Source organism: Hemiscyllium ocellatum, chromosome 4 (genome assembly GCF_020745735.1).
Source record: "Hemiscyllium ocellatum isolate sHemOce1 chromosome 4, sHemOce1.pat.X.cur, whole genome shotgun sequence".
NCBI lineage: Eukaryota > Metazoa > Chordata > Chondrichthyes > Orectolobiformes > Hemiscylliidae > Hemiscyllium > Hemiscyllium ocellatum.
The window spans coordinates 142,820,967-142,839,337 of NC_083404.1; the positions used below are offsets into that span (position 1 = coordinate 142,820,967).

Consider the following 18,371-nt stretch of genomic DNA (forward strand, 5'->3'; position numbering starts at 1 on the left):
AGACCACTTCCTTTACTATTACAGGGCAGAGTTTCACACCCTGGGGTCTTCTTGATTTTCAAACCCATTAATTTTTCTTGCACCATTTTATTTTAAATTCTAACTGATTTTCTTCAATTCCTCCCTCTCTCCCAGCCTTTGGTTTCCTAAGCAGCCTTTGAGTAGTTACTTGGGCCTTCTTTAGTGAAGACAGAACCAAAATATGTTTAATTCTTCTTCCATTTATTTGTTCCCCATCATAACATTCCCTATTTCTGATTTAGTGGATCTACATTTGACTTACATGATGGGACGGGGAGATGCCGAGCATATTCAGCATTTTCAGCCAGATGATCCATCTTTGCCATCTCCTGAGTTCTCTACATATACCAGTCTTCAACCCATTCTGCAGTTGGATACTGCAAAAGCAATGGACTCTGATAACATCCTATCTCAATATTGAAGATGTGCTCCAGAATTAGCTGGACCTGCAACCAAGTAGTTCCATGAAAATATTGGTGTCTACTTTCATCAATGGTGTAGACAGGAAAGTGGACGTGATGCTATAATCAAAACAGCCATGACCTTACTGAATGGTGGAGCAGACCCAAGGTGTTAGTGGCATAGTCCTGCTCCTCGTTCTTATGTTCATCTTCCACTGTTTAGGTACTGAAGCAATCCATGTCCGAATGCACCAAGACCTGAAATATCATTCAGGTTTGTGCTGGCAAGTGGCAAGCAGCACTTGTGCCACACAAGTGCCAGGCAATGACCATCTTCAATAAGAGAAAATCTATTCATTATCCCTTGACATTCAATGGCATTACCATCAATGAGTCCCAAATTATCAATATCCTCTGGTCAGGAGGTGCAGGGAGAGGGTGTATCTGACTGGTCAGGGAGGGCTGGGTGGATCTGGCTGGCAGGTGCAGGGAGAGGGTGTGTCTGTCTGGTCATGAGGTGCAGGGAGAGGGTGGGTGGGTCTGGCTGGGAGGTGCAGGGAGAGGGTGGCTGGGTCTGGCCGGGGGAAACAGGCAGTGGGTGGGTGGGACTGGTTGGGAGGTGCAAGGAGAGGGTGAGTGGGTCTGGTCGGGAAGTGCAGGGAGAGGGTGTGTAGGTCAGGAGTGGGAGGTGCAGGGAGAGGGTGGGTGAGTCTGGTCAGGAATGTAGGGAGGGGTGGGTGGGTCTAGTCGGGAGATGAGGGCAGAGAGTGTATCTCCCAATCAGACCCACCCACCCTCTGCCTGCACATCCTGACCAGACTCGCCTTCTTCCTGAAGCTTCAACCCAGGCTGACCCTTGCATTCATCTCTCAGCCCCTCTCCTGCCTGCTGACCCACGCTCGCCATGAACCTCCTACTTCTGGAGTCACCCGTTCTACCATCTGTCTGTCCCCAGGCATTGTTTCTCTGCCCTGAACACTTACAGTGTAACAGAGCTGGGGTATCACTGAGACTCTGGGGTTGTGACTGTAGTGACAATCTGTTCATTAACTGTTCCAACATTACCATCAGCAACCACTCAGCCACAAACTTGGAGCTCCGGATATAGAAGCTTCCTTGGACCAGAATATAAGTGTCCAGGCCAGAGCTCTGGGATTGTAGAGCGCAGGTCCTGATGGTGCAGGAGAGCTGGGACTATTATAACCATGTCCGCGCTGCAGTCATAGAGATGTGCAGGATGAAAACAGACCCTTCGGTCAACTCCCCATCTAGTCCCATTTGCCAGCACTTGGCCCATATCCCTCTAAACCCTTCCTATTCATATACCCATCCAGATGCCTTTTAAATGTTGCAATTGTGCCAGCCTCCACCACTTCCTCTGGCAGCTCATTCCATAGACGCACCAACCTCTGCCTGAAATAGTTTCTCCTTAGGTCTCTTTTATATCTTTCCCCTCTTGCTCTAAACCTATGCCCTCTAGTTCTAGACTCCTCCACCCCAGAGAAAAGACTTTGTCCATTTATCCTATCCATGTGGTTAGCACTGCTGCCTCACAGGGCCAGAGACCCGGGTTAAATTCCTGCTTCTGGCAACTGTCTGTGTGGAGTTTGCATATTCTCCCCGTGTCTGCGTGGGTTTCCTTCGGGTGCTCCAGTTTCCACAGTCCAAAGATATGCAGGTTAGGTGAATTGGCCATGCTAAATTCCCCATTGAGTTCGGTGGATTAGTGAGGAGTAAATATAGGAGGGTGGGTTTCTCTTCGGAGGGTCGGTGTGGACTTGTTGGGCCAAAGGGCCTGTTTCCACACTGTAGTAACCTAATATCTAATATTACGCCTCTCATGATTTTATAAATCTCTATGGCGTTACCCCTCAGCCTTTGATGCTCCAGGGAAAACAGCCCCAGCACATTTAACTTCTCCCTATAGCTCAATTCCTCCAACCCTGGCAACATCCTTAAAAAGCTTTTCTGAACCCTTTCAAGTTTCACAACATCCTTCCAATTGGAAGGAGTCCTAAATTCCATGCAATATTCCAAAAGTGGCCTAACCAATGTCCTGTTACAACATGACCTCTCAACTGCTATACTTAATGCTCTGATCAATAAAGGAAAGCATACCAAACGCTTTCTTCACTGTCCTATCTACCTGCGACTCCACTTTCAAGGAGCTATGAACCTGCACTGCAAGATCACTTTGTTCAGCAACATTCCCCAGGACCTTACCATTAAGTGTATAAGTCCTGCTAAGATTCGCTTTCGCAAAATGCAGCACCTTGCATATATCTAAATTAAACTCCATCTGCCACTCCTCAGTCCATTGGCCCATCTGATCAAGAACCCGTTGTAATCTGAGGTAACCTTCTTCACTGTCCACTACTCCTCCAATTTTGGTGTCAGCTGCAAACTTACTAACGATACCTACTATGTTGATATCCAAATCATTTATATAAATGATGAAAAGTTATATCCTCAGGGTTCTCATGTCACCTCAGCTCCCTCACTCACAGTGATTCTGAGTCCTGAAGTATTGATCTTACTCCTGTAAGTCAATGTATTCCCCCTTCCTGCCAGGTGGGAGGATTGTAGAATTGAGAAGCTCAACTGTCCAGCTGATCTTAGTTTTCCCCTTTGCTTTTCATGTTGTGAAATGTTGTCTAAAGCCTTTGGCATCAGAGACAGAGAATGGTCCAAATGTCAGCTATCAGATCTCGCGATGGGAGAACACTTTGCTGACAGTGACCATAACTGCCTCACATTTACCATAGCTATGGAGAGGAAAGGAGCAGTTGCTACTGAGTGCTCAGTACTCAGTACTACTGAGACTTTATAAAGCTCTGGTTAGGCCCCATTTAGGATACTGTGTCCAGTTTTGGGCCCCCCACCTCAGGAAGGACATACTGGCACTGGAGCGTGTCCCGCAGAAATTCACACGGATGATCCCTGGAATGGTAGGCCTAACATACGATGAACACCTGAGGATCCTGGGATTGTATTCATTAGAGTTCAGAAGGTTGAGGGGAGATCTAATAGAAATTAGAAGTTAATGCATGGCTTAGAAAGGGTGGAAGCTGGGAATTTGTTTCTGTCAGGCGGGGACATTAAGTCACATGGGCACAGCCTTAGAGTTAGAGGGGGTCAATTTGGAATGGAAATGAGGAGACATTTCTTCAGCCAGAGAGTGGCAGTATTCTGGAATTGCCACGGAGCGCAGTGGAGGCTGGAAAGTTAAATGTCTTCAAGGCAGAGATTGATAAATTCTTAATCTCGCAAAGAATTAAGGGCTACGCAGAGAGTGCAGATAAGTAGTGTTGAAATGCCCATCAAACATGATTGAATGGTGGAGTGGACCCGATGGTTGAATGGCCTTATTTCCACTCCTATGTGTTATGGTCTTATAGTTACCATGGGAAGACATTTAATTAGGTAAAAGAAAATTATGACGCTATCATGCAGGAGTTGGGAAGTACAGACTGAGAGTAGTTGTTTCACGGAAAGGGCACAGCAGACATGTGGAGACTGTTTAAGGAGCAGTTGCTGTGAGTGATGCACAAATTCATTCCTCTGAAACAGCTAAGAAGGGGTAAGATTAAGGAGCCTTGGATGATGAGAAGAGAGGAGCTTCTCGTCAAAAGGAAGAAAGTAGCTTACATAAGGTGAAGAAAGCAAGGATCTAGCACAGCTTTAGAGGATTACAGGCTTGCTAAGAAGGAGCGCAGAAATGGACTGAGGAGAGCCAGGAGGGGGCACAAGAAAGGCTCGGCAGGAAGAATTAGGGTGAACCCAAAGGCATTTTACTCATCTGTGAGGAATAAGAGAATGATCAGGGAGAAGGTAGGGCTGATCAGGGATAGCGTAGGGAACTTGTACGTGGAGGCTGAGCAGATAAGGAAAGCCCTAAATGAGTTTTTTGCTTCAGTTTTCACTGAGGAAAGGGACCTTGTTGTGAATGAGAGCTTTGAGGAGCTGGGTACACGCTTGAACAGATCAAGTTGATGAAGTTGATGTGCTAGAAATTTTGGCAAACATTAAGATTGATAAGTCCCCAGAGCCAGACCAGATTTATCCTAGGCTGCTCCGGGAAGCGAGAAAGGAGGTTGCTAAGCCGCTGGTGAAGATCTTTGCTTCCTCACTCTCCATGGGAGTCGTACTGGAGGATTGGAGGGAAATGAATGTTGTTCCTCTTTTCAAGAAGAGTAATAGGGAAATCCCTGGCAATTACAGACCAGTCATTCATACATCTGTGGTCAGCAAGGTTTTGGAAAGAGTTCTGAGGGATAGGATTTATGACTATTTGGAAAAGCATAGCATGATTAAAGGCAGTCAGCATGGCTTTGTGAGGGGCAGGTCATACCTGACAAAACTTATTGAGTTCTTTGAGGAGGTGACAAGACAGGTCGACGACGGTCGAGCAGTGGATGTGGTGTATGTAGACTTCAGCAAGGGATTTGATAAGGTTCTCCACGGTAGGCTCGCTCATAAAGTCAGGAGATATGGGATAGAGGGAGATTTAGCTATCTGCATTCAAAATTGGTTGGCTGACAGAAGACAGAGAGTGGTTGTAGATGGAAAGTATTCTGCCTGGAGGTCAGTGTTGAGTGGTGTCCCACAGGGCTCTGTTCTTGGGCCTCTGCTCTTTGTTGTTTTTATAAATGACTTGGATGAGGAGGTTAAGGGGTAGGTTAGTAAGTTTGCCGATGACACAAAGGTTGGAGGTGCCATTGATAGTATTGATGGCTATTGCAGGCTGCAGTGCGACATAGGCAGGATGCAGAGCTGGGCTGAGAAATGGCAGATGGAGTTCAACCTGGATAAATGCAAAGTGATGCATTTTGGAAGGTCGAACTTAAATGCTGAATATAGGATTAAAGACAGGATTTTTGGCAGTGTGGAGGATCAGAGGGATCTTGGTGTTCGAAGTTGCCAGCCAAGTGGATAGGGTTGTTAAGAAAGCATATGGTGTTTTGGCTTTCATAAACTGGGGGATCGAGTTTAAGAGCCACGAAGTTTTGCTACAGCCCTACAAGTCCCTGGTGAGACCATACTTAGAATATTGTGTCAGTTCTGGTCACCCTATTATAGGAAAGATACAGAGGCTTTGGAGAGGGTGCAAAGAAGGTTTACCAGGATGCTGCCTGGACTGGAGGGCTTATGAGGAGAGATTGACTGATTTTTCTGTCTGGAGGGAAGGAGGAAGGGAGGTAACCTGATTGAGGTATACAAGGTGATGAGAGGCATAGATAGAGTGGATAGCCAGAGACTTGGCAGGATTGACTGGGACAAGAGGTCATAGTTTTAAGATGTTAGGAAGAAGGTACAGAGGAGATGTCAGAGGTAGGTTCTTTATGCAGAGAGTTGTGAATGCATGGAATGTGTTCCCAGCGGTGGTGGTGGAAATAGTCATTAGGCAACTGCTGGACATGCACATGGACAGCAGTGAATTGAGGGCCGCATAGGTTTGGTTATTTTATTTTAGATTAGGATTAATCCTCGGCACAACATCGTGGGCCGAAGGGCCTGTTCTGTGCTGTACTTTTCTATGTTTTATGTTCTGTGATTCCAGTCTACAAAAGATCTATTCTTGATCATTCATGAAGTACTGGAAGGTGGGATCAGCAATGCTAGCAATAACACCGGCTCAGCAAAAACCTGGAACCAGTTAGTGTTCCACCAAGGCCATTAAGCTCCTGGGCTAATTACAGCCTTGGTTCAAACTTGGACAAAAGAGCTGAACTCCAGAGATGAAGTGAGAGTGACAACCCTTGACATCAAGACTGCATTCAACTGAATGTGGCATCAAAAAGCCCTGGCAAAACTGGAATCATTAGGTATCAGGGGGTAAACTCTCCATGGATTGGAGTCATACCTACCACAAGGAACATGTTTGTGGCTGTTGGAGGTCATTCATTTTAGCTCCAGGACATCTCTGCAGGAGTTCCCCCAGCCAGTGTCCTAGTCCCAAACGTCTTCAGCCGCTTCATCAATAGCCTGCCTCTATTATGCAACAATTCAAGCAGGCAGTTTAGCACTCCCCTCGTGAGAGAAAATCGGGATGGGCAAGACATGCTGGCCCAGCCAACAACCCACACGTGCCATGAATGAAAACAGTAAAAGGATCATAAGTGAGAATGTTTGCTGATGATTGCACAATGTTCAGCACCATTCATGACTCCTCAGATATTGAAACAGACCATGTCCAAATGCAAGAAGGTCTGGATTTTATCTGGGTTTGGGCTGAAAAATGGCAAGTAATACTCAAGTCATACAAGTGCGAGGCAGTTACCATGTCCAGTAAGGACGATCTGACTACCACACCTTGACATCTATTGGGGTTGCCATTGACCAGAAACTCAACTGGACTCACCATATAAACACACTGGCTACACATGCAGGTCAGAGGCTAGGAATCCTGCAGTGAGTAACTCACCTCCTGACTCCCCAAAGCTTGTCCCACCATCTTCAAGGCACAAGTCAGGAGTACGATGGAATACTCCCCACTTACCCAGATGAATGTAGCTCCAACAACTCTCAAGAAGCTTGACATCATCCAGGACAAAGCAGCCCACTCGATTGGCACCACATCCACAAGCATCCACTCCCTCCATCTCCAATGCTCAGTAGCAGCAGTGTGTACCATCTACAAGATGCACTGCAGAAATTCATCTAAGCTCCTCAGACAACACCTTCCAAACCCATGATGAATTCCATCTAGAAGTACTGTCAGTGACCATTGCCTTTGGAGTATCCAGTGCCTCCAACTGTTTCTTGATATCATGTGGAGTGAATTGAATTGGCTGAAGACTGGTATCTGTAATGCTGAGGACCAATGGAGGAGACCAAGGGAGATCATCTACTTGGCACCTCTGTATGAAGATTTCTGTGACTGCTTCAGCCTTATCTTTTGCACTGATGTGTTGTGTTCTTCCATCATTAAAGGTAGGGATATTTATAGACTCTCCTTCTCCAGTGAGTTACTTAATTGTCCACCACTATTCATGACTGAAAGTGGCAGAACTGCAGAGAGTAGATCTGGTTCATTGGTTGTGAGATCACTTAGCTCTGTCTATCACTTGTTGCTTATGCAGTTTGGCAAGCAAGTGATGCTGTTTGGTAACTTCACCAGATTGATATCTCATTTTTAGGTATGCTCCTGGCACACCCTCCTGCACTCTCCATTGAACCAGGGTTGATCCCCTGGCTTGATGGTAATGGTTGAATGGGGGATATGCCAGGCCATGAAGTGACAGATTGTGCTGGAGTACAATTCTGCTGCTGTTGGTGGCCGAGAGCGCCTCATGGACACCCAGTGTTGAGCTGCTAGATGTGTTGAAAGGCTGTCCCATTTGGCACGGTGATCATGCTACACAAAACGATGGATGTTACTCTCAATGTGAAGGCAGGTCTTGGTCTCCGCACAGACTATGCTGTGGTCACTCTATCCTATACTGTCATGGACAGAAGCATCTGCAGCTGGCAGATTGGTGAGGATGACATCAAGTATGTTTTTCTTTTGCCACCTGTCACAGACCCAGTCGAGCAGCAATTTGATTTGATTAGATTTATTTATTTATCATCACATGTATTTTGTTACAAAATATACTGAAAGATGTTGTATAGCATTGCCAGTCTCAAGCGCTGTCCTAAAACAATACTAAACCAAAACAAAATAAACCATAGCATAGACTATAAAGGCAGAAAAATAAAGAAATAACAAAAATGTTATTAGAGTCTACACAGCCCTCCATGATGACCATTGTTGCTAGGCACATGTCCCCTTCACTGCATCGCTGCCATTCTTCAGTGCCATCTCATCTCCATTGTGTCCTTGCCACTATTAACCCTCGCTGGGCCTCACCAATGCAGATGCCACTGATGACGCCCAGTACTACTGGGCCAAACTCAACTCTGTCGCCACCATGAGTCTGTTTTGGGCCCACCATGCTGATGCTGCTAATCCCATTGGGTCATGTACTGGGTCCAAACTCACCTCCGCTGCAGCAACCATGAGTCGTCGCGATGAGCACCTTGTCCATGCAAAAGCTGCTGGGAACCCAAACTCACCTCCACTATGTCCTTTTGGACCTGACCAGCTCTATTGTAGTGCTGTGACTGAACCACTCTTGGCAGGGGAAATTGAAATCCCCCTGTTATCTGTTCTGTAGATCTTGATATATCTATGATAATGTTTCCTGTTAATGGTGTTCAACAAAGCTTGTTCACGAGCTTTGAGGCGGGAGAAAGTGATGGTAATCAGCAGCAAGTGTTCTTGTCCATGTTTCATTTGATGCTACTCGTGTGTACGTAGTCAATGTTGAAGATTCCCAGTGCACCTCTCTACACCCAACCATACATCACTCTGCCTCCTTCTGTGCCAGTGAGACAGACCATACCAAGAGATGTTGGTGGTGATATTTGTATATGGGATATTGTCTATAAGATATGGTTCTGTGAGTATGACTATGTCAAACTGTTGCTTGACTAATGTGTGAGGCAGCTCTCCCAATTTTGGCACTAGCCCCCAGATGTAAATAAGGAGTACTTTGTAGGGTTGAACTTGTCATTATCATTTCTGGAATCTCGGCCATTGCCAGGTTATTTGCCCTGTTATATTCCTTTTTTGAGATTTTTCAAATCGAGTGTCTTGCTAGGCTATTTCAGGAGTAGTTCAGAGTCCTTTTCATTCCTGGAAGTCTGAAGTTACGTGTTGCCAATGTGGCAGTTTGGTGAGGATGGCAGATTTCCTTCCAAGAATCGATGGAAGTTCAGTAATTCACAATGGTTTCATAGTTTTGTAGTTTCAGCTGCTTTTTTCATTTTAAATTTTGCATCTGCCATGATGGGATTTGAGCTGTGTTGCCAGAGCATTACCCAAATCTCTGGGTTCCTAGTGCAGCAACAATACCGCTGACCCTTCACCTCCACCTCATTTCTGTTTGTGTGATTCTGTTGCACAAATTGGCTGGTGCACTTCCCTCCATGCCTGTAGCTTGATAAAGTGTTTTCATTAATTAGGAGTAGTAGTGAGTCATGGTGTTCATCTGCACTGTAATTGAGTTCCCCTGTCCCAAAGACTTTGTATGCTATCATTACTGGCATTGACTCACACTGTTCCTCTTGTCATAGATCACTGATAGTAGTTGACAATGCAGTTTAAACACTGTACAGATATCAGCATTTGAAACATTAGACTGTTTTGATAGCTGCAAAACCCATTCCTCGCTGAATGAAAGAATAAACCTCAGCAAACGCTCCCACAACTTTGGACAATGCTCTGCTGTAATCATGTGATTCATGTATCTGTCATGAAAATTCAGCCAAGCCCCGAAAGTCTGTTGGTGTATCCATTTAGAATATGAAGTTTCCTCTTCCTATTGGAATATGTAGTTCTGACTTTGTGATTTTGTCCTTTAGGGGATTCTCTTGAAGAGGAGTGGGAAGTCACTGAACAAAGAATGGAAGAAGAAGTATGTGACACTCTGTGATAATGGTGTTTTGACCTACCATCCCAGTTTACATGTAAGTATTTGATTTCAGCTTATTAAATATGTGACCACATTCTTGAACTGATGATGAATGCTCTGCATAAAAGCACTTTTATTTTTGTTTGAATATAACTAATGGGGTCAGTAATGGGGAATCAGTGGATGTGGTTTACATGGACTTTCAGAAGGTTTTTGATAAAGACTTACATAAGGGTTTGGCAACTAGAATTAAAGCACATGAGATTTGGGGTCTTGCACTGACGTGGAGAGAGAGAAGTGGTTAGCAGACAGGAAACGAAGAGTAGGAATAAACAGGTCTTTTCCCGAATGACAGGAAGTGACTAATGAGGCACTACAGTGAACAATGCTTGGACCCCAGCTGTTCACAATTAAACTGATTTGGATATGCAAAGTAAAAGTAATATCTCCAAGTTTGCAGAAGACATGAAGCAGGGTGGGAGGGTGAGCTCTGAGGATGCAGCACGCATTCACACTCTGTCTCTCCCTCTCTCATGCACGCTCACAAAAGGTCTGTGGGGTAAATTTGCATTTGCAGAATTATATTTGCAGATGCATTCTATTTTTCTCAAAATGCGCACAATCTGCAGGCAGTCAATGTAATATTTTATAAATTCATACTTTGGAAATGGAGCCAGTCTATCTCAAGATTGGGATACAGACAGACTGTAACCTCACACCTTTAGTGCATTGTCTGAGCTGAAATGTCACCTTCTTTTAATAAAACCTTAAGTTATCTCGTGAATGTGACTTAAAAGAAGTTCTGGGATTTACATATTAATGTACCGAAACCTGCAACCCATTCTAAAAGAAGAAAGACTTAACAGCCATCTAGGTTTGTTCAATATATCATTTCAGTTGCCAGATACTGTAATCTTTTGCGATAAATTCTGTGTCTGATTTTTTAAATTATTAATTTGTGGGCCTTGGGTGTCACTGGCTGGCCAGCATTGATAGCCCATTCCTATTTACCTTTGAGAAGGTGAGGGTGAGCTGCCTTCTTGAATCGCTGCAGTCCATGTGCTGTTGGTTGACCCACAATGCCAGTAGGGAGGGAATTCCAGGATTTTGACCCAACAACTGTGAAGGAACAGCATTGCACTTCCAGCTTGGGGTGATGAGTGCCTTGGAGGGGAATGAGCAGCGTGTGGTGTTCCCGTGTACCTGCTGCCCTTGTCCTTCTAGGTGGAAGTGGGCCTGGTTTAGAAACTGCTGTCTAAAGACTTTTGTTGAATTTCTGCAGTGCATCTTGTAGATCGTACCCCTTGCTGCTACTGAGCACCAGTGGTGGAGGGATTGAATGTTTGTAGATGTGGTGCCAATAAGATGTCACGTTTCTTGAGTGTTGCTGGAGCTGCCTCCATCCAGGCAAGTGGGGAGTATTCCATCACACTCCTGACTTGTACCTTGTAGATGGTGGACAGGCTTTGGGGTGTCAGGAGGTGAGTTACTCACCGCACTGTCCCTAGTCTCTGACCTGCGCTTGTAGCCACTGTGTTTATGTGGTGAGTCCAGTTGAGTTTCTGGTCAATGATAACCCCATGGATGCTGGCAATGGGGGATTCACTGATGTTAATACTGTTGAATTTCAAAGAGCGATGGTTAGAATGTCTTTTATTGGTGATGGTCATTGTCTGTCATTTGTATGGTGCGAATATTGCTTGCCATTTGTCAACCCAAGTCTGGATATTGTGCAGATCTTGTTGCATTTGAGCACGGATTGCTTCAGTATCTAAGGAATCATGATTGTGCTGAACACTGTGCAATCATTGGCGAACGTCTCCACTTCTGACTTTACGATGGAGGAAAGGCCATTGATGAAGCAGCTGAAGAATGTTGGGCCTAGGACATGACCCTGAGGGTCTCCTGCAGAGATGTCCTGGAGCTGAGATGATTAACTCTCCACAACCACAACCATCTTGCTTTGTGCCAGATATGACTCTAACCTGCAGAGTGTTTGTCCCCTGGTACCCATTGATTCTGGTTTCGCTAGGACTCCTTGATGCCATACCTGGTCAAATGCGACCTTGACATCAAGGGCTGTCACTCTCACTTCACTTCTAGTATTCAGCTCTTCTGTCCATGTTTGAACCAAGGCTGTACTGAGATCAGGAGCTGAGTGACCTCTGGTGAAACCCAAACTGGATGTCACTGAGCAAGTTGTTGCTGAGCGAGTGCTGCTTGATAGCGCTGTTGATGACCCCTTCCATCACGTTACTGAGGATGGAGAGGAGACTGGGCAGTAATTGGCCAGGTTGGATTTGTCCTGCGTTTTGTGTACAGGACATACCTGGGCAATTTCCCACATTGTCGGATAGTTACCAGTGTTGTAACTGGACTGAAACAGCTTGGCTAGGGGAGCAGCAAGTTGTGAAGCACACGTCTTCAGTACTATTGTGGGAATGTTATCAGGGCCTATTGCTTTTGCAATATCCAGTGCCTCCAACCATTCCTTGATATCACGTGGAATAAATTGAATTGTCTGGAGACTGTATCTGTGATGCGAGGGACCACTGAAGGAGCCTGAGATGGATCATCCACTTGGCATTTCCGACTGAAAGTTACTGCAAATGTTTCAGCCTTATCTTTTGCACTGATGTGCTGGGCTCCTCCATCATTGAGGATGGGGATATTTGTAGAGTCTTCTCCTCCATTGAGTTGTTGAATTATCCACCACCATTCACGACTGGATGTGGAAGGACTGCAGAGCTTAGATCTGATCTTTTGGTTGTGGGATCGTTTAGCTCTGTCTGTCACTTGCTGTTTATGCCATTTGGCAAGTCGTCCTATTTGATGTCTTCACCAGGTTGACACCTCATTTTTCAGTCTGCCTGGTGCTGCTCTTGGCATGCCCTTCTGCACTCTCCATTGAACCAGGGTTAATCCCCTGACTTGATGGTAGTGGGTGAATGGGGGAATATGCTGGGCCATGAGGTTACAGGTTGTGCTGGAGTCCAGTTCTGCTGCTGTTGATGGTCCACAGTGCATCATGGACACCCAGTGTCGAGCTGCTAGATTGGTTCAAAGTCTGTCCCATTGAGCACAGTGATAGTGCCTCACAACACGTTGGAGGGTATTCTCAATGTGAAGGTGAAACTTTGTCTCCACAAGGATAGTGAGGTGGTCACTTTTACCGATACTGTCATGGACAGATGCTTCTGCACCTGGAAGATTAGAATGGGAGAAGTCAAGAATGTTTTTCCCACTTGTTGGTACCTTTACCACCTGCTGCAGACCCAGCCTGGCCGTTTTATCCTTTAGGATCCGACCAGCTCCATCAGTAATGCTGCTGCCGAGCCACTCTTGGTGGTGAACATTGAAATCGCCCACCCAGAATCCATTTTGCACTCTTGCCACCTCCTGTGCTTCCTCCAAGTGTTGTTTAATATGGAGGATACTGATGCATCAGCCGAAGGAGGATGGGACGTGGTCACCAGTAAGAGGTTTCCTTGCTCATGTTTAACCTGAAACCATGAGACCTCATGGAGTCCGGAGTCAATGTGAAGGACTCCCAGGGAAACTCTCTCCCAGCTATATCCCACTGTGCCACCACCTCTGCAGGGTCTGTTCTGCCGGTGGGACAGGACTTATCTTGGGATGGTAATGGTCGTGTCTGGCATGTTATCTGTAAGGTATGATTCCATAAGAATGACTATGTTGGGCAGTTGCTTGACTAGTCTGTGAGACAGCTCTCCCAATTTTGGCTGTAGCCCTCAGATGTTCGTGAGGAGGACTTTGCACGGCTGTTTGTGCTTTTGCCATTGACTTTTTTCGGTTCCAAGGTCAATGCCAGCTGGTTCTTGCAGTTTCGTTTCTTTGTGACTTTCTAGTGATCCTGTTCCATAGCTACCTGATGAAGAAGCATCGCTATGAAAGCTAGTGCTTCCCAATAAACCTGTTGGATTATAACCTGGTGTTATGTGATTTTTAACTTTGGAAAAGGTGAGGATTGCAGATGCTGGAAATCAGAATCTAGATTAGAGTGGTGCTGGCAAAGCACAGCAGGTCAGGCAGCATCTGAGGAGCAGGAAAATCGACGTTTTGAGCAAAAGCCCTTCATTCCTGATGGTCTTTATGGTCATTTAAGCGGGCATTGGATAAGCATATGGAGGTTATTGGGCTAGTGTAGGTTAGGTAGGCTTTGGTCGGCGCAACATCGAGGGCAGAAGGGCCTGTACTGCGCTGTATTTTTCTATGTTCTATGTAGACTCTGATTGTTAACTTTGTCGATCTCAGTCCAACACCGGCTCCTCCATATCATAGCCATACCTAGGAACAGGAGCAGTTAGAAGAGACATTGACACTGACTCTGATCTCCAGCATCTGCAGTCCTCACTTTCTCCACTGGAATAGGCTATTCAATCTCTTGAGCATGTTACATTGTTCAATGAGATCATGGCTGATAATTGGCCTAACCACATGTATCTGCCTTTTAATACCGTTGCTCAACGAAAACATTATCTATCTCCAGTTGAAACTAACAACTAATCCAGCATCAACAGCCCTTTGTGGAAGAGAGTTCCAAACCTCTTCCACCGTTTGTGTGTAGAAGTGCTTCCTAACATCACACCTGAACGGTCTGGCCTTAATATTTAGACAATGTCCCTTAATTCTAGAAGCTCTAATCAATGGAAAAAGTTTACTTTTATCTACCCTGTCATTTTTTGTTAATTATCTTGAAAACGTCAATCTTGTCATCCCTTAACTTCCTTAATTCTAGAGAAAACAGTCCTAACATATATGATCTTTCTTTGTAACTTAACTCCTGAAAACCAGGTATATTTCTTGTCAATCTAATTTTTGCTCCCTCCAAGGCCAGTAGGTGTGTTGCTTAGATCTGCTCACTGTTCTCCAAATAGCGCCTAATCAGGTTTTATATAGCTGCAGTATAACTTCTGTATCCCTATACTCCTGTCTTCTAGTTTTAAAATCCAGCATTTCATTAGTTTCCTTGATTATTTTCTGCACTTGTTGGTGGCATTTTGAATTGATTTGACTTGATTTGTTATTGCCACGTACCGAGATACAGTGAAAAGTATTGTTTTGCCTGCTATCCAGGCAAATAATACCTTCCATAAGTACATCAGGGGTAATAGAACAGAATGCAGAATATAGTGTTGCAGCTACGGAGAAAATGCAGGGAAAGATCAATTCTAACATATGAGAGGTTGTTTACAAGATTGATAACAGCAGGGAAGAAGCTGCTCTTGAATCTGTTGATATGTGTTTTAATGCTTCTGTATCTGCCTGATAGAAGAGGGTGGAAGAAAGTATAACTGGGGTGGGAGGCATGCAAAAAAGCACCTGGACTCCCAAGTCTCTTTGAACATCCACTGTGTTTAACTTCATACCATCGACAAAATACACTGATCTATGCTTTCAGTCCAAAATGATGGATAACCTCACACTGGCTTCCATTGAACTCCATCTGTCAGAGTTTTGCTCATTTATCTAGTCTAAGTCTCTTTGTAATTTTATACTATGTTTTTGCTGTCTACAATATCGCCTAACTTTGTGACATCAACAAATTGGATATATGACTTTCTGTGCCATTACGCAATCATTAACAAATAATGTCAATAATTGAGGTTCTAACACAGATCTGTGTGGGACAGCACTGGTCACATGCTGCCAGTTTGAGTACCTACCCATTATCCCTACTTTCTGTTGCCTATTACTCAACCAATTTCCCATCCATGTCAACCCTGACAGCCTATGGAAGTCTTTATTAACAGCATCCATAGACATTCCTCTGTCCATTTCCATAGCGAGCTCTTCAAAAGGTTCAGTGACATCAGTCAAGCATGACCTACCTGTCATGAATTCATGGTTCTCTTCCTGATTAAGTGAACCAATGTGTTCAGTTAGTACATCCTTAATTATAGACTCCAACAGTTTCCCTGCCATAGATGTTTGGTTAACTGGTCCATAATTCCCTGGTTTTCCTCTCCCACCCTTCTTAAAAAGCAGACGGATATGTGCAATTTTCCAATCCATAGGGAGGACTCCTGAATGTAGGGAACTCTGAAAGATTATAGTTAGGACATTGATAATGTGCTCCCATACTTCCTTTAATATGGAAACTGTCCAAACCCTGGAAATTTATTACTCATTAATTCCAGTAATTTCCTCGTTATTGATGTTTAACGTGAGTTAATTTCATTCAATCTCTGTCCCCGATCCATTATTAATTTACTTGCAACTTCTGGCAAGGTATTTTGCATTTCTGCTGTAAATATTAAGGCCAGGTAATTATTCAGTATGTCTGCCTTTTCCCCATTGTTATTGACAGGATCCCCAATTTCAGTCTTTAGTAGGCCAGCACTGCTCCTAAGTAACCACTTTTCCTTTACGTAACTGTAACATGCCTTCTTACTGATTTTGATGTCCCTGGTATGTTTTCTTTCATAATCCCTTTTAGTAGCTCTTATAATCTCTTTGTGGTCCTTTTGTTGGTCTTTCTATCTTTCCCATTCAGCAGGATTTGTGTTGTTTTTGCATTTTTCTAAGCTGTTCCTGTTAGTTTTGTGATTTCTGCTGTCACTGACTACTTTTTTCATATCCCTTCTCAGGGGTATGAACATAGTGGCTACAAGTGCAGGTCAGAGACTAGGAATAATTCATTTCCTGACTCCCCAAAGCCTGTCCATCATCTAAAGCAGAAGTCAAGAGTGTGATGGAATACTGCAGGGATGAGTGCAGCCCCTATAACACTCAAGAAGCCTGACACCATCCAGGACAAAGCAGCCTGTTTGATTGGCACCACATCCACAAACATTCATTCTCTCCACCACTGATGCTCAGTAGCTGCAGTGTGTATAATGTACAAGGATCCTTGGACAGCACCTTCCAAACTTATGACCATTTCCATATCGAAGGACAAGGGCAGCAAATAAATGCAAGTTCCCCTCCAAGCCACTCACCATCCTGACTTGGAAATATATCACCATTCCATCACTATTGCTGGGTCAGTATTCTAGAAGTCCCCCCTTGAGAGCATTATGGGTTTACCTACATCACATGGACTGCAGTGGTTCAAAAAGGCAACTCATCAACATACCCTCAATGGGCAATTAAGGATGGTATCATAAATGCTGGACCAATCAGCAATACCCACATCCTAGGAATGAATTTTTAAGAAAAGTCACAGATGGAGTGGTGTACACAGTTATCGTCACCAGGCTTTAAAGAAGGTTGTTGCAGCCCTCAGTGGGGTATAGAGGGCATTTCTCTAGAATTGATCCAGGGATAATTGAACTTAGTTACATGGTTCAGTTAAAAAACCTGATGTTTTTTACCTTTGAGCCAAGAAGATCGAGGGGAGATTTGGTCAAGGTCTACAAGATTATGATCAGTCTTGAAAAGGTAGACAAAGGAAAGCTGTTCCTGTCAGCTGATGGTAAATGATCTAGGGATCATAGATTGAAGGTTTTGGACAGGACACGGGGTGGGGTGGAAGGGGATTGTGGGGGAAATGTGAGGACACAGTAGCACTGTGCTGCTGGCTGCCTATGAGGGTGAAGATGATCTATGATTTGACAGAAATTGAACAGGCTTTGCGGCTACAAATGTGTAAGGCTGTGGGAATTGAAGGAGAAATGAAACTGTCTTGACTGCTCTGTGTAAGGTTGACATGGACTTGATGGGCTGAAAGGCCTCCCACTGTGCAGTAACGACTTGGTGATTCTGGGAGAGAGTTAATTATCCAAGATTATTGCTATACTTGGTGAAGTAGGACTCACAGCGAGAAAAATAATTGCATTAAAGTTTAAAATACAATTTACAAATCATTTATTAATTTCTATCATAATGACCAGCTGACTGCACCTAACAATTGTACAAATGTGATGATTGTCTATTCGGCTTCACAGTAAAACTCTCGTTCTGAATTAGTAAGTTCTGGATTCCAGTCCAACACCAGGACCAGTGGAGAGTGTTCCCACTGATTCCAGTGTTGTGCAGGCCTCTTGATGCCACCGTTGGTCAAATGTAGCCGAGATGTCAAGGCTGTTAGTCTTACTTCCCCTCTGGAATTCAGCTCTTCTCTCAATGTTTGAACCAAGGCTGGAATGAGATCAGGAACTGAGAAGCACCGGCAAAACCCAAACTGTGTCACTGAGCAGGAGGGGGTGCTGCTTGATAGCACTGTCGATGATAGTTTCCATCACTTTACTGATGATCAAGAGGAAATTGATGGGGTAGTAATTGGCCAGATTGACCATTCAAAATATATATGTTTTCAACAAAGGGATAGATTTTCCTGGTGTGGCTAAAGGGATCAAGGATATCAGGGTAGGTGGGATTAGGTCATTGAGCTAGATCAGCCATGACTTTATTGAATGGTGGTTCAGGTTTGATGGGCTGAATGGCCTTCTCCTGCTCCTAGCTTCTATGTCTGTGTGTTTGGATTAGTCCTGTTTTTTGTGCACAGAACATAACTTGGCAATTTTCC

The 18,371-nt window shown here is 44.5% G+C and overlaps 1 protein-coding gene across 2 annotated transcripts in view; it reads left to right on the plus strand.

Moving 5' to 3' along the window:
* Window positions 1–18,371, plus strand: part of agap3 (ArfGAP with GTPase domain, ankyrin repeat and PH domain 3) — a 678,127-nt gene that overhangs the window by 491,089 nt on the left and 168,667 nt on the right. For both annotated transcript variants that reach the window (XM_060823965.1, XM_060823964.1), the window contains exon 10: window positions 9,831–9,935. In XM_060823965.1, coding sequence (XP_060679948.1) covers window positions 9,831–9,935 — 105 coding nt within the window. The remainder of the gene's footprint in view (window positions 1–9,830; window positions 9,936–18,371) is intronic.